We start from the raw sequence: 13,933 nt of genomic DNA on the forward strand, positions 1-13,933 counted from the left end.
AAGTGAATAACTCCATGCCAAGAGGGTGTCTTTTTTTCATCTTTCATATCTCTCCCCCCATCCTCAATCATTTGATCTTGGCAGGTGTGAGTTCTTTCGGTAAACACCAAATCCTCAACACCTGTTGCCAGCTTTTCCTGTCTGCCAACTCTCACCAACCCTGCTCCAACTGACACACTGTGCCACAGTTGGGCAAATAACAAAAAACGGCTACAACTGTGAAATAAACAACTGTGGCTTTCCCAAAGTGGGTGTTGTTTTCCTGGATGGAAGTTAAGTTGCCCACAACAACAGCAACAGAAGAATAAAAAGCAGACATTCCTAGAGGTGCAGACATACTTTGGGTAGCTCAGCCTCAGAAGAGATGTTCCGATCCCCTGTTGCGCCCCGCGCGAGGAAGAGGTCGAGACCAGCGGAAGCCGGCGTTCCCCGGCGCCAAGAGGTGAAGTTTGAGGATGTCAGAGTGTACCTGGTGGAGAGGAAAATGGGCAGCAGCAGGAGGAGCTTTCTGACCCAGCTGGCCACGTCTAAGGGCTTCATTGTGGAAGACGTCCTCAGGTTTGGGAACAAAACGCTCACCGTTTTCTCGTTGTCACTGGCCAAAAGCGCCTAAAAGCTTTTTCTCAACCTGAAGCTCGAAACGACGCGCTGATGGTAGAGCTAAGAGGGACGGAGGAGTGTTTTCTGTCTTTGTGTTGTAGGGTTTGACCTTGTGGTCGGCTTTCAAGGCTTGTTTGTAACTCACAAAGGCCTGTTTGAGCGTGTTTGTACTTTAAATATGCATTTTAGGTCTGGAGAAGCAGTTGTAAAGATGTAAATAATGTTATGATTGATTTAATTTAGGATTTGAACCTACAAAGATCAGGATGTTTCTCTGAGAAATTTGTCAGGACATTATTGAAAAGAGCCGATCTCCAGTGAGATTATCCGGTGTTACTTTGTGCTGTTTTCTTAAGAAAGTCCAGGTCCAATTATCTAATTAGAGAGCCACTGTTGTCTCATGAATGCTTAATTAGAAAAGGTTAGGGCATCCATCCTTTCTCTGCTACTCCTTAGTGGATTTCCCCCCTGAGCCATAACTCACTGCTCCTACATAAATACGTTTAGGATGGGGAAAAATTGGCAAAAAAAAACATCAAAAAAACAAACATTGGAAGGAAGGTAACAGAGCACACACAAACTTTTTTTTAATGAGTTGGGCAAAAGTTTTTTTGTGAAGTCGCACTTAAGGAGTTTTTGCGAGCTTGTTCGTCGCAACGACGAATCGTCTAGTGTGCTGTAATTATGGAAACAGCATGCCTTCTTCTTCTTCTTCTTTTTATCTGACTCTGATTTGAAAGCATCTTCTAAATCCCAAACTGTGAACAAGTGTGTGTGTGTGTGTGTGTGCGCTTCTGTGCTTCAATTGTTGCAAGGATCAATTTTACTTTTAGAAATTTACAGTGAAGGCAGTTTTTCCAAATTTATGTTCGTTTAAGTCAAAAGATTGAAGTTAGCATGTGATTTAGGTTAATTAAGGGTCCTCACGGGTATAGTATAACCTACGTGTGTGTATGTGTGTGTGCGTGCGTGAGTGTTTAAATGCGTGTCTTAAGTGCGCCTGCCAGCCGCGCGCCAGCTTGGCCATGGCAGCATTCCCAGAAACACAGCTTGAGCGCTCCTACGGTTACACTTGGCTTGATACAATTGTTTGAAACCAACAACAGGAAGTGGAGCGCGCCCGCCTCAAACTGACATCAATTCTGCAAGCCGACAAAACTGATATCAGCTGCAGTTTGACGGCAACACCGGCACATCCAGTCTAGTCCTACACAAGTTATAGGCAGACTGCCTCGAGCATATGGTCGGACACGCCGCGTGCGTTCCTCTGGGCATAAAAGGAATGTGCTGGCGCGCGCACACACACACACACACACACACACACACACACACACACACACACACAGTCTCTCCCCTTGGCCTAATTTCAAGTCTGATGCACATGAATATGGATCCAAATATCGACATGTTTGTCCCGGCTGATTGATGAGCTGCAATGAATGCTCTTTTACGGAATGACTGCCGTAAAGTTAGTTTAGTTCGTTTCGAGTTTAACCCCGTGTTGGCAGTGGGAAGGCTGTCAGCTCGTGGTCCATCAATAAATTGCTGTTTGAATGACATAATATTGATGACTTTTTCATTCATTTTTTTGCAATACCTTCTTGCTGACATGGCTTTTTGTTTGTGAAACATATAGTTTTAAATTGGATATTTAATGGACATTCACTCCAGATACAACGTTGGCCTTCGTAGCACAACTGACCCTTCGCCATAAGTCCGGACTCGAACACAGACTAGCGTATCCTAGCGGACAGCTCCGACCAGAGTCTGATAACTATCCGGCTCTGCTCCATTGACTCTCATGCAATTGTTATCATTTCAATTGTGTGTTTTGATGAAAATACAAAAAAAACATAACAAAATTGCTACAGCAAAGTAAAAGGATAACATTTAGAATTTTTAAGGTTTACAGTGACTTTAGAGTGGTTGAAAGAATTTTTGGGACAGTGGCGAAAAAAAGAAATAGTCTGGAGCCGTTTAGACCAGCTGCTATAATCAAACAGCTAAGGGATCTGTATCTGCCAATATGGATCATCAATGTTTGGCAATTAGTATCGGAGTGCTGCATCTCCCTGGCATAAAGTCAGCACCTTCACAGTTGATGATCCATGGAGAGGAAATAAAGAAGTGTTGTTCTTGTATTGCAGTGTAGAGCTATATATATATATATATATATATATATATATATATATATATATATATATATATATCTTAGTGGATGTGCTAGCCTTGAACAGAGCTATTTTGAAACAACCAAAATAATTTCAATCAGGAGAGACAAGTGAATGATTAGTAGTTAATATTTATTATGACAGATGATGCGTTAATGAGTTACACAGAAATTCTTTGGCCCTCGAACTCAGCGAGGAGATTTGTGATCGAGTTGTGATTGCCCTGAGCGGCAACAATATAAATCCCCCCGTGGAGTCCAGACACTGGTGGTGATGGTGGCTGATGAGGTTGATAGAATGATGAAGTTGATGAATCTGCGAAGATTGGGCGGAGATGGGGAGGTGGAGGGTTGCGCAACAGCAGCTTGAACGAGCTGAAGGTAGAGAGACGATCATATTTAAAGAAAGACAGCAGCCAGATGATAGGCTAACGATGTCCTTGTGTCGTTGTGCTATTGGCTAGAGAGACCAGCTGATCTAGACAGCTGATATGATTGACAGCCCCGAACAATAACAGCCAGGAAATAATGAGTGTTTCTGCATGAGGAGTGATGGCAGATGTATGGTAAATAAGCTATGGGCTTAGGCATGCGAGAGTATAGTCTTCCTGTCTGAACTTACGCTAGAGCTTCATAAGTAGGTTTAAATGCCATTGAACATTATTTCTAACGTTAGGTTACTATTGTGATCTAGTTAGCTGGACACGCTAACGTTTGAAGCTTACGTTAGAGCGACATACACACTGCTTAATCCATTCCTTTCACTTTTGCTCTTTTACTTTTTGTTTTGGAACGGGTAAAGAAACAAAACACTAGCCTATCCAACTGCAGCCCCATTGCAAACAACACGTGGAGAAATCCAAAGCTGAGCTGTGACTGGACAATCACTGTTGAGCGAAAAAGTAACGCGACATCTTGGTTGACCAGGAAGCAGCTCCTATTCTATGATTTTAAAGATAATTTAATGTCATTTAATTAGGATATCTATTCATTATGATTCATTCACTACCAACAGTGAGCATCCCAGTGAAGATGTCTCTTGGGACCAGCTGTAAAAGGCAAACGGATGAAGCCTGGCCATGGTGTAAAAATCTGTCATGGACATACTGTGTCTTTGATCTGCCTGTTGGAATAGGAGGGTATCTGCTGACATGAGACGAGAGAGAGAGAGAGAACGAGAGAGCGCTCCCTATCAAAGCCCATTGACTTTAGCCCGTCCTTGTGTCTGGGCTCCCACTGATTCCGGGAACCACAATCTGCTACTGGGCTCGCATTCCCGCTCATTTGCATGTCAATCTGCCGTTTCTCATTCTGTGCAGCTATACGCGCAAGATGATGATCCAAACTTCAGGGGCTGGATTATAGCTAGGTAAACATGGCACGAGGAGAGAGAGTCTTTTCCCCCCCTTCTTTTTCTATGATCTTTATCTTGTTCCACCAGAGCAGCTCAACTCCTTGTGATTTTAGAGCAAAATCAGCCACAAGAGCACACTCTCTGTTACCATGGTTAGACAACTGTTCACGGCAAGTGATTTTGAGCTTTTTCAGATAAAAGCCGTGTCCCTTAGACACCTCAAATGCAATAACGATAATGATAAACTTTATTTATATAGCGCCCTTAATGCGGTAGGGGGTGTAGCTCAAAATGAAGAAACAAGAAAATAAATTAAAACAGGCAAAGATAAAAACCAAGCAAAATGTGAAATGTGTCTTGTTTGAGAGGCTCTTTGTCCATGTCTTTGTGCTGGGATGGATTTCATTGCTTTGTAAACACGGACCATTGGTGGCCGGACCGGTACGCTGAGCAGATAGAGGATTAGTTTCGCCAGTGATTTGCCCAATTAGACCCCAGCCTGAGCTCTGCTGGGGCCTCTCCTAAAGAGTCTTTCCAGTGATTTACCCACGCCAGGAGAGAGAGGAAGAGGAGGAGCGTGCCGAGGGTAATTATGCTTGGCTGGGCGCCCTGATTGGGTACGGTAGTTAGACTCGGTGGAAGGAAGCGGAGGGGAGGAGGCCGCGATAAAAAAGTGTGTTGAGAGAAGTCTCGGCGGAGCTGGGGGAGGCACCAGTTCAGCGGGTTCAGCTATCAAATGGCGGAGGGAGGCACAGCGGGTCTGTGCTGATTGTTGTTCACCCAGTGTTGATCCCCAAACAGCACGAGCAGGACCATGATACTGAGATCTGAGCTGCATTTCAAAAGCCTCTCTGAACCTCTGGACTCTCCAAAGGCTGCTGAGATGAAACCTCGGATATTTCTTTTTTTGGTAAATCAAGCGGTGAAGGAAATGCTTCACAACAATTCAAGGCTTCCTGGAAATCCTAATACATAAACACAGCCTGAAAGCTTTCGCCATGAAGAGGAATTGAATTACTTAAAGACACCCAAACACATATTTTCTCGATCAGCTTCTCACAGTGAGCGGTTTGGTCGTACATCAACACATTATTGAATTACAGTTTTGGTGCTTTCACATTTATTATGATTTATGTGTTTTTTTTCTTCTCACTGGTTTGGCGTGTGTAGGGAAAAAAAGAGATATCGCATGATGTCGTCCACCAATCAGAAGATAGCAACATTTGAATCCAAATCAGATGGGCGTGTGTTGCACGGCTGCTGTCAGTCAAATCTGATCAAACCACACCCACACTGACCTGACGAAGCAAATCAGTTATTAGTGTTAAACTCCCAACAAATAATTATCGCAATGTTAATTGTCCCATATCTATTATGCACATGTAATGTTATAGAGAGGTACTCGCTGATTGTGTTAAATCCACAGATAATTAAAACAATACTCAGCAGCTCTGCGGAGCTTTTTGGCATCTTTCAGCTCGTTGTTTTGGTTTTCTGGCTCGCAACTTCTCTGTTTTGGTTCACTCTCACCAAACTCATGACGTATTTTTTTTTTCCGGCAGGAACAGGTTGCTGTTTTCAGTGATAAAGCTCTGGTGAACTGATTGTACTCTACCTGCCCAGCACCACTTGGCAGACAAACAGAGATAGCGACTAGCTGGTGAAGATAGCGATATAATTTAGCAGCAACAGGTTTTTCTCTCAGGCGTTGGAGGAGACCAAAACAGAGCAAAAAGAGAGTAAATATTGGACTTAAATTCGCCAGGTAGCCAGAGACATGACACATAGAGTATGCTAATGTTGCGCTGTGTCTGCTATATGTCATATCAACTTTAAAGGTGATACAAATTTGTGTTGGGTTTACAGCCTTTTCCAACCACCCTCAAATGGTCAAAAATAATTACAGCTTTAAAGTTGATATACTGCATCATTTATTATTTAGATTTTATGTTGCGCTCCTGTGGTTCCCATACAGATGCTTGAAACTCGAACAGTTTTACACTCAATGATGCTCACCACCAACCCTTGAGCTTTAACAGAATGGAATAAAACCATAAAGTGAACAATGAACCTTCTGACAGTTTATTTTTTCCGTGTCCACAGCGAAAAGGTCACTCATGTGGTGTCAGAGGCCAGCCAGGCTGCATCACTGTGGAAGTGGCTAAAGGAGTGCGCCCCGACCAATCCACCAGACATGCATGTGCTTGACATCAGCTGGTTCACCGACAGCATGAGAGAGGGGAGACCTGTTGCTGTGGAGACCAGACACCTCATTCAGGTTTGTGTGTGTGTGTGTGTGCCACAAAGCAGACAAAAAACACAGAGACAAGATGTGGGGTAAGCACTAGATGGCACTACGAACCACACAGGAGGCTTTTCATTGAGCATGTTGCCACAAAATGAAAGGAAGTAGGCATGCACATGCAGTATTTGTGGTGAGGAAGCAAGTGAGGAGGGAGGAAATAAAGTGAAGGTATTTCATCTACATCTAGATGTAGATGAGCCTGAATATATGTTGCTGTCCCGAAGTCACGTTATGCCAAGCTCCATCTACGTTTTTTTCTCCTAACTGCCCGTTCCGTCACGTGAAACATCCTGCAAAATGTGCCTTTCATCTCGCTCCGCGCGGCCACGTGAGCGTGGCGCTCCTAGTCGGCTGCATCATTAAGTGACGGGGCTAATGATGCCACGCTGACATTTATTGACCCATCTCCCCAGGTTACCGCGAGCGACACTTCTCTTGTCGCTTTGCGACGCAGTTCCTCTCCGAAGCCAACGAGGTAACGCGCCGTGGCATTTATGTGCGCGCCGCTTCCAGTAGATTGTTTTTATGAGTCATAAATCCATTTAAGGAGATACCATGTAGAGATATACTATTCCCCAAACAGGCCACTTCTTGGGCACATTCGCCTGCAGTGCTTCTTGATAGTCTGGAAAGGCAATGTGTTTTACCATCATAAATATTCTACACCGAGTCAGGCAGGAATTTTAAGTGTTAAATCCGTTGTAATGTAATATTTTCCATTACGCCCTGGCTTACGGAGAGGCTGTTTAGCCTGTTTAAGTGGTGAGGTGGTAAGATGGAATGTGCTGCTTGAAAGGAACGAAAGCGGGGAATGAGTGCCAGGGATTTAGAGTTTGCATCTTGGTTTGTGAACACTTGTTCGCCCTCCTCCTCCTCCTCCTCCTCCTCCTCCTCCGAGGATGTTTGTGGGTCGGTGTGTAGGCGCGACCTCCCTTAGGAGGTGGAGGCTCGTTCACCTTTCCCCTGCTCAGCGGCCCGAGAGGATTTCATCAACCCACCTGAGTGCACCTCCCTGCCCGTGTTGACTTCGAGGCTGGACACCACCTGGAGCATCTCTGTCTGGTTTTCGGAGGAGAGAGCAGGAGTGGTTACATCCAGCAAAGGTGAAGAGGACACTGGAGAGAAGGCCAGGCGGGGCTACGCTGCATCTAAGATCACCGTAGATTAACTTGCCCGTATGTAATAACGCAGCCCAGATGGGGGAAACCAACCTCCGCATGCTGATGCACAGTTGCTGTGTCAACGGACCCACAATCCCACATTGGATTAAAGAAACCCGCAGCCGAGGTGGAAAACTGCTGGAGAAACCCCCCCTGTTGTATTTAGAAGGAGCACAGTTAGACATTTTTACTTTTGATTGGCAGAATAAATTGTCCTGTGAAATATATTCAAAGTTATTCAGCTTTTTTTTTTTGTTTGTTTTTTGAGAAAATTATTATTATTATTTGTTAAATCCCTCACCGATTGATTCTGCCCAGCAGCGTGAGAGCTCTTTTCCATTATCTTTCTTTTGAGACACCCCTGTTCCTTCTGCAGCATCAGCCCCAGTCAACACAGCGCGCCGACGATATCTGTACACTCTGTATCACTCTCCCACCCAATCCGTGGGTATAATTTATAGACACAATGTTCCCTTTTGTGATGTCTAATTGTCTGCGAGAATATTAATGTTACACTGGTAATCCGTTTGACACATATATTACAAATGGGGGAACCGTTTCTTCGCAGAATGAAAAAAGGCAATTTACAGGAGGCAAATTGGATGATGGCAAGCAGATCTGTAATGCCACGGGTTAGGTAGCGTAATGGATTTGGATGCCACCAGACTGTGAGATGAGTGTCATTAGCCTGTTGCCCTCGAGACACACAGTCATAAAAATAACTTCTCCAAGGCAAATGGCTACATTTTTTTATGTAATTCAATTTGAACTCCCCGGCTCTGTGTTCGTGGGGAACAGCCCGACACACATTGACACGTTTAGCCTGTCAACAATTTGCAAAAGCTCAGAAATTTAAGGCAACACGTGCATGTGTGGGTTCATAAGTCTCTGGTTCTTCTCACAGGACACCGTGCTCACATCGCCAGAAGGTTCTACACCCACTCCCGTGGCCGCCGTTTCTCAATACGCCTGCCAGAGACGGACAAGCATAGAAAACAATAACAAGATATTCACAGTAAGGAACTGTTACCTAACTTCACTGTTATAATTCTTTTGTATTGTTTTTTTTCTGCTTGTTAAACAGATGATGTGTAAAAATGCACCATGATTTAGTATAGATTAGTAGAATACGGTCCCATATGGAGTAAAATGGGCGTGGCAACCTTGTGATTATTAACATGTCGCTACCACGGAGATGTCCGGTCTGTGAGTTGTCCGTTTTTTGGTCTTACAACTTTCACATAGAGTTTTCAGTTCATGAAAGTACATTTTAACATTTTTGGTCACCTAAAGTTCAGCTGTATAGAGCTCCACCCTCTCGCATCACTTCTGGTTCCAAAAAAGCCAAGATGGCGACGGCCGAAATGCCGAACTCGGGGCTTCAAGTTGGCTGTCCGCAAACCAAAGGGTGACATCAGCGTATATACTTTGTCCATTTCCTCATATACAATGGAATCATATCGTGAGGAAATCATATATCCAGATGCACAATTACTTCGTCTTAATTGACAATAACAGCTTTAATTTCTCGGAAATCTGATTATTTTGCACTTAGGTTCTTTAATTAAATAAGAGAAGACTTTTCATGTGTCAAGTATTATCAATTCACACAATTTTATACAAAACCATGTGGTTATTTAATATAGACTATTCATTCATTTATTGAATAACCAGAAAACATGCAATATCATAAAATGTTGTCAGCCCTGCTACAGCCTATGACTGTTACATGTTGGTCGACTAGAGGCCGTCGCTTTGAGGATCCAATGTAAAAAAAAACCGCCTCCTAATCTGTTTTGCTCTAATTGGACGGCCGGCCGGCTTCACTCACCAGCGCTCTGACACATCTCTCCCCAAAATACATTAACCTGCAAATGAGCAGCATCTGCAGCCGTGGCTGACATGCCCATGATCCCTGGCACGGACACGGCCCGAGGCGCAGTGTGATACGGCAAGATGGCCGACGGACGTGACACTCATCACAAGCAATGATGGATCAGTCCCTCTGCCATCTGGTGGGCAGTCTGTGCGTGTGTGTGTGTGTGTGTGTTAGAACATCAAGTTCCCACACAGAATGTGGAAGTGGTTCATGGGCTGATTGGCTCAGGTGTTGATGAGCATGAAAGAAAAGCAATTTGAAGACATCACTTTTGTGCTCTGGGAAATTACGACTTCTCACTTTTTTTCTGGACTAAATTAATCTAGTTAAGAATTGAATCATAAAACAATCGGAACTATTAAAACAGCAATGAGTCCAATTGCACTGCAGTCACCGAAAAGAACAGTCACAGTCGCGCTAAAAGAAGATATAGAGGCAATAAAAACACTCTTGTACTCTTTTGCATTTCATTAATTTCCATTTTGATTGCTTCGATCCCTCTCTGAGGCACGGTCTCAATGCCATATTTGGCACAGGATATGAAATCGCGGGTCTGAGATGTGTAATATTGCTGTGTAGTGACTGGCAGACCTGCGTGTGTGTGTATCTGTGTGTGTTTGTGTGGGAGTCTGGAGACCCGCTGATGAGCTTCTAGACCTATCAAGCACGGCTTACCGAGGGCCTGCGAGGCATCTGTTATGACATAATGACTTTTTTGCCTTCCCCGTTGCCGCTAAACTTACATAATGGACGGACGCACATGCGCCGCAGTTTCACCCACGCACGTGCGTGGTCCACGTGGACAGACGCTCACAGATGTGCACACACTCCACCCGCGCCTCACCTGGGGCCGGCTGCTGTTCCGTTTCTTAGCCCCTGGTTTCTTTCCACAGCATTAACTCCATAATTAGCAATCCCACTCAATTTCCCCATCCCCGTGATTGACTCATTATCCGCACATAAAGCCACATCGAAGAAGACTTTGTGATTAGAGAGAGCGGCTGTTTGCGATGTGGCCTTGACGAAGCCACAGGTAACCAGTGACCGGATTTATAAAGAGAACAAACACATAGAAGTTTACTTGACCTGTCCGCCGTTGAATTGCTGTTGATTTGGTCATATTTCCCTGTCATGTGTTTTATATGTTTGGTCATATTTTTTGAGAATTGTTTAAGCTTAGATATTTAATCTTAAATGTTTGCGGTCAAAGCAAAATATAAGAAGAAGAAGAAGAAGAAGAGAAACGGAACTACAAGCATAACCCCAACCCGTGGGCTTTCGCACACCCGCTTCATTGAGGCAGAGGTACTGTGTGCCTCCCCTCTTTCTGTCAAATCAGCAAGACTAAATATATTCTACACATACGTGAAATACATGACCTATTCTATGGAAAGAAAGGACATATAATACAAGTGTCTACAAATATTACACTGGTGACAAACAATGAGAAAGCAAAAGCCACGCGCTCAACCCAGTTTGTTAGGTATTGCGCAATCTGAGGTGAGGCAGATCTCATCGCTCCTCCTCTCTGTTTGAACAGGACATGCGCAAATTCAGCGATTTTGACTCTAAAAATGCTTAAAATTATTGAAATCATACAAAAATTACATTTATAACACAGATCAGTAGATAAATATTGTTATTTTTAATTTTATCATTATTTGTTTTTTACTTTTCATGATGGCAGGTGAGGCTCTGCCTCCCCTGCCTCCCCTGACCGCACGTCCCTGCAGGTAACACTCCACCAACAAATCCGTCTCCTATTACAGTACGTTCCCATACAACCAAAGTGATCTCTCGATTACGTTTCGGGGGATTTTTTACCCGGATTTCAGTCGCAGTTCTAAACACGTGGTTAAAGTTGTAAAGGAAAAGGAAATCCAAAACGTGGATACTTGGTTAGGTTCAGTAGAAACATCATGGTTTGCCTTAAAATGACTGCGTTTGTTACGTTATTACGAAATGTCGATGCAGTTTTATTAAAAGGGTATATCATTTTTAGGAGAGCAGGATGCCACTGAAGCAGATTAAATGCATCCACTTGAGATATTTAAGCCTCGCCCCTTTTTGACTGCAAACCAAGTCTCTGTTTGGATACAAGCCACAGCAAGCCAATAGACACCGGATGTGATCTACTGTATTGCGGTGCTAATGAGGAGCAAGCTATTGATCCACAACGGTAAAGCTGTCCTCGATCCGTCCTGCCGTCTGCTTGATTGCGAGCCACAATAATGATGCAATCCCTGTGAATACACGTCTAATGAAAACACTTTTGAGAGACACTGTGTGTGTGTGTGTGTGTGTGTGTGTGTGTGTGTATCTGTCTTTATGTTGTAGACGATGTACTTTGTGATGTAGTGGAAAATGAAAAGGTTGACGATAACCTCCTCACTGCCTGATATCCTTGTAAGGCAAATGATAACCGATCATTTCTAACAAAAATTCATTATTTTCTGTACATTTGCTGGTTCCCAGTTATATGAGTTATTTCAATAGTGCAGATACAACACTTAAGGAAAACGTGAATTTGCAGAGATAGCGACATTAGCTGGTCGGTACCCTTGCTGTAGAGTCATGTATGAATAACACGGCGTTGGAAAGTGGCCAGATATTGATTACTGATTACTTCATGAACATTGTCAATAACAGGTGCTTGAAAAGTTCATTGTCCTCTGACTCCTTCCAGGCTACTCATCTGGCTCACACACACACACACACACACACACACGCACACACACACACACACACGCGCACACACACACGCACACACACACACACACACACACACACACAATTATTATCTTTATATTATTTAAAAGAAAAAAGAAAGCCCCAGCTAATCCAACATTGTCACTTACACTCCAAATCTGGACTCCACTATGAAACTCCTTTCACAATTATTAGATGAAAAAACATCTGTTGGAAATTTTGAGATTTTAAAGATTCCTGTAGATTTAAAGGGACAGCGTGCAGGATTTGGCGGCATCTAGTGGTGTGGTTGCAGATTGCAACCAACTGAAACACCTGTCCGCTCACTCCTCCCTTCTTAAAGGGACGGTAAAACCGTCGCGTGCAAAACCGTGGTAACGCCGTTCACCTCACTCAAAGGCCACCCTCACCATAGAAAACACTACTTTGAAGAAGGGCTCATTCTAAGCCGACGAAACACAACAATCCTTAGTTTCAGGTGATTACGCGCTAATGAAAACATAGTTGGTATACTAATATTCCCTTTCTGCTGATGGATCCCCAAAAACTTCACAGGCTGTACCTTTCAAGCGTCTGCCTGTAGCATTTAAGACTGGTGGACTCTGGTGACCCCCTGAGCCGCTTTATGTAACTCACTCAGACTGCAGAGTGAATGCAAATCTGCACAACTACCACAACAGGGGACCTTAAGCTGTCTGGGACATTTTATAAGAAGGATAATTATTTCCTCGATGGTAAGAGATGTATTCATTGGGAGCAAGAACAGGTCAGTCAGTCAAATCGGGATCTGGCAGCTCAATCAAATGAAGCTCTCTTGACTTCGTTCAGTCGTGCTCTATAAATGTATGTGTGCAGAAAGAGTGTTTTCTTTTACATTACACTGCATTTAGTATTCCCAGTACTAACAAAGCAGCTCTTTTCACAAACACACAGCCAGAGCTAGAATAAACTGGAAGGTCTGAGTTCATTTTCAGAAATAGGAAAACCTCATTGAAAATCACATGGACATTTGATATCATGCAAATTACACACAAAAAATCCTCCATCCTTAGAACATGACCGTTCTCATTATTGGGTGGTGCAGATCATTCAATTTGTTGAGACAAGAATGGTTATTTGTCCAAAAAAAACAAAATATTGTTGTTTATTTAACTCATATATATGTTGCATTTCCCATAAGCCTTAGACCACCAGCTCCACAGAATGAGGTGAGTCAGCGGATGAGTTGATGTGTGAATATAGAGCCCCTCTGTTTTTAAAGGTGCTCTATAAATAAAGAAAACCTGCAGCATTCTTACACAGAAAGTTGAAAAAATAAACTTTTTGTCAACAAAATGTGTCTGTTTGAGTGTACAGAGGAAGATTATAGAAGAAGATCTTAAGTATAAATCACTACTTTTTATTATTTAGTCGTATTTTCTGTAACTAAGCAACCAATCTACTTCCTGTTTACGCTGGCACCTGCACGCCCAGTGTACGGGAATAGTCATGATATTTATTTTCAGGCATGGACGAAAACCATTTTCTGAAAACGGTGCTGGAACGCCCGTGTGGACAGAGATCGTTTTCGTTTTTCAAAACCCCGGCTTTCAACGGAAGCGTATCAGTGTGGATGTAGCCTCAGTGTGTGTGTGTAGATGGATTCAACAGACAGAGTGAGAGGAGGAAATGACCTGCGAGGACGGTGAGGGGGAGGAGGGGGCATCCGCAGAGCCAGGAATGGGGGGGGGGGGGGGGGGGGGGGGGGGGGGGGGGG

At 43.6% G+C, this 13,933-nt stretch overlaps 1 protein-coding gene across 1 annotated transcript in view; it reads left to right on the forward strand.

Moving 5' to 3' along the window:
- Positions 1–359: 359 nt before the first annotated feature.
- dntt (deoxynucleotidyltransferase, terminal) overlaps positions 360–13,933 on the forward strand; it is a 77,841-nt gene continuing 64,267 nt past the window's right edge. The window contains exons 1-3 of the mRNA XM_031875116.1: positions 360–558; positions 6,228–6,402; positions 8,494–8,604. Coding sequence (XP_031730976.1) covers positions 365–558; positions 6,228–6,402; positions 8,494–8,604 — 480 coding nt within the window. The 5' untranslated portion in view covers positions 360–364. The remainder of the gene's footprint in view (positions 559–6,227; positions 6,403–8,493; positions 8,605–13,933) is intronic.

This window comes from Anarrhichthys ocellatus, unplaced genomic scaffold, assembly GCF_004355925.1.
Source record: "Anarrhichthys ocellatus isolate YVR2014 unplaced genomic scaffold, GSC_Weel_1.0 scaffold3, whole genome shotgun sequence".
Classification (NCBI taxonomy): Eukaryota; Metazoa; Chordata; class Actinopteri; order Perciformes; family Anarhichadidae; genus Anarrhichthys; species Anarrhichthys ocellatus.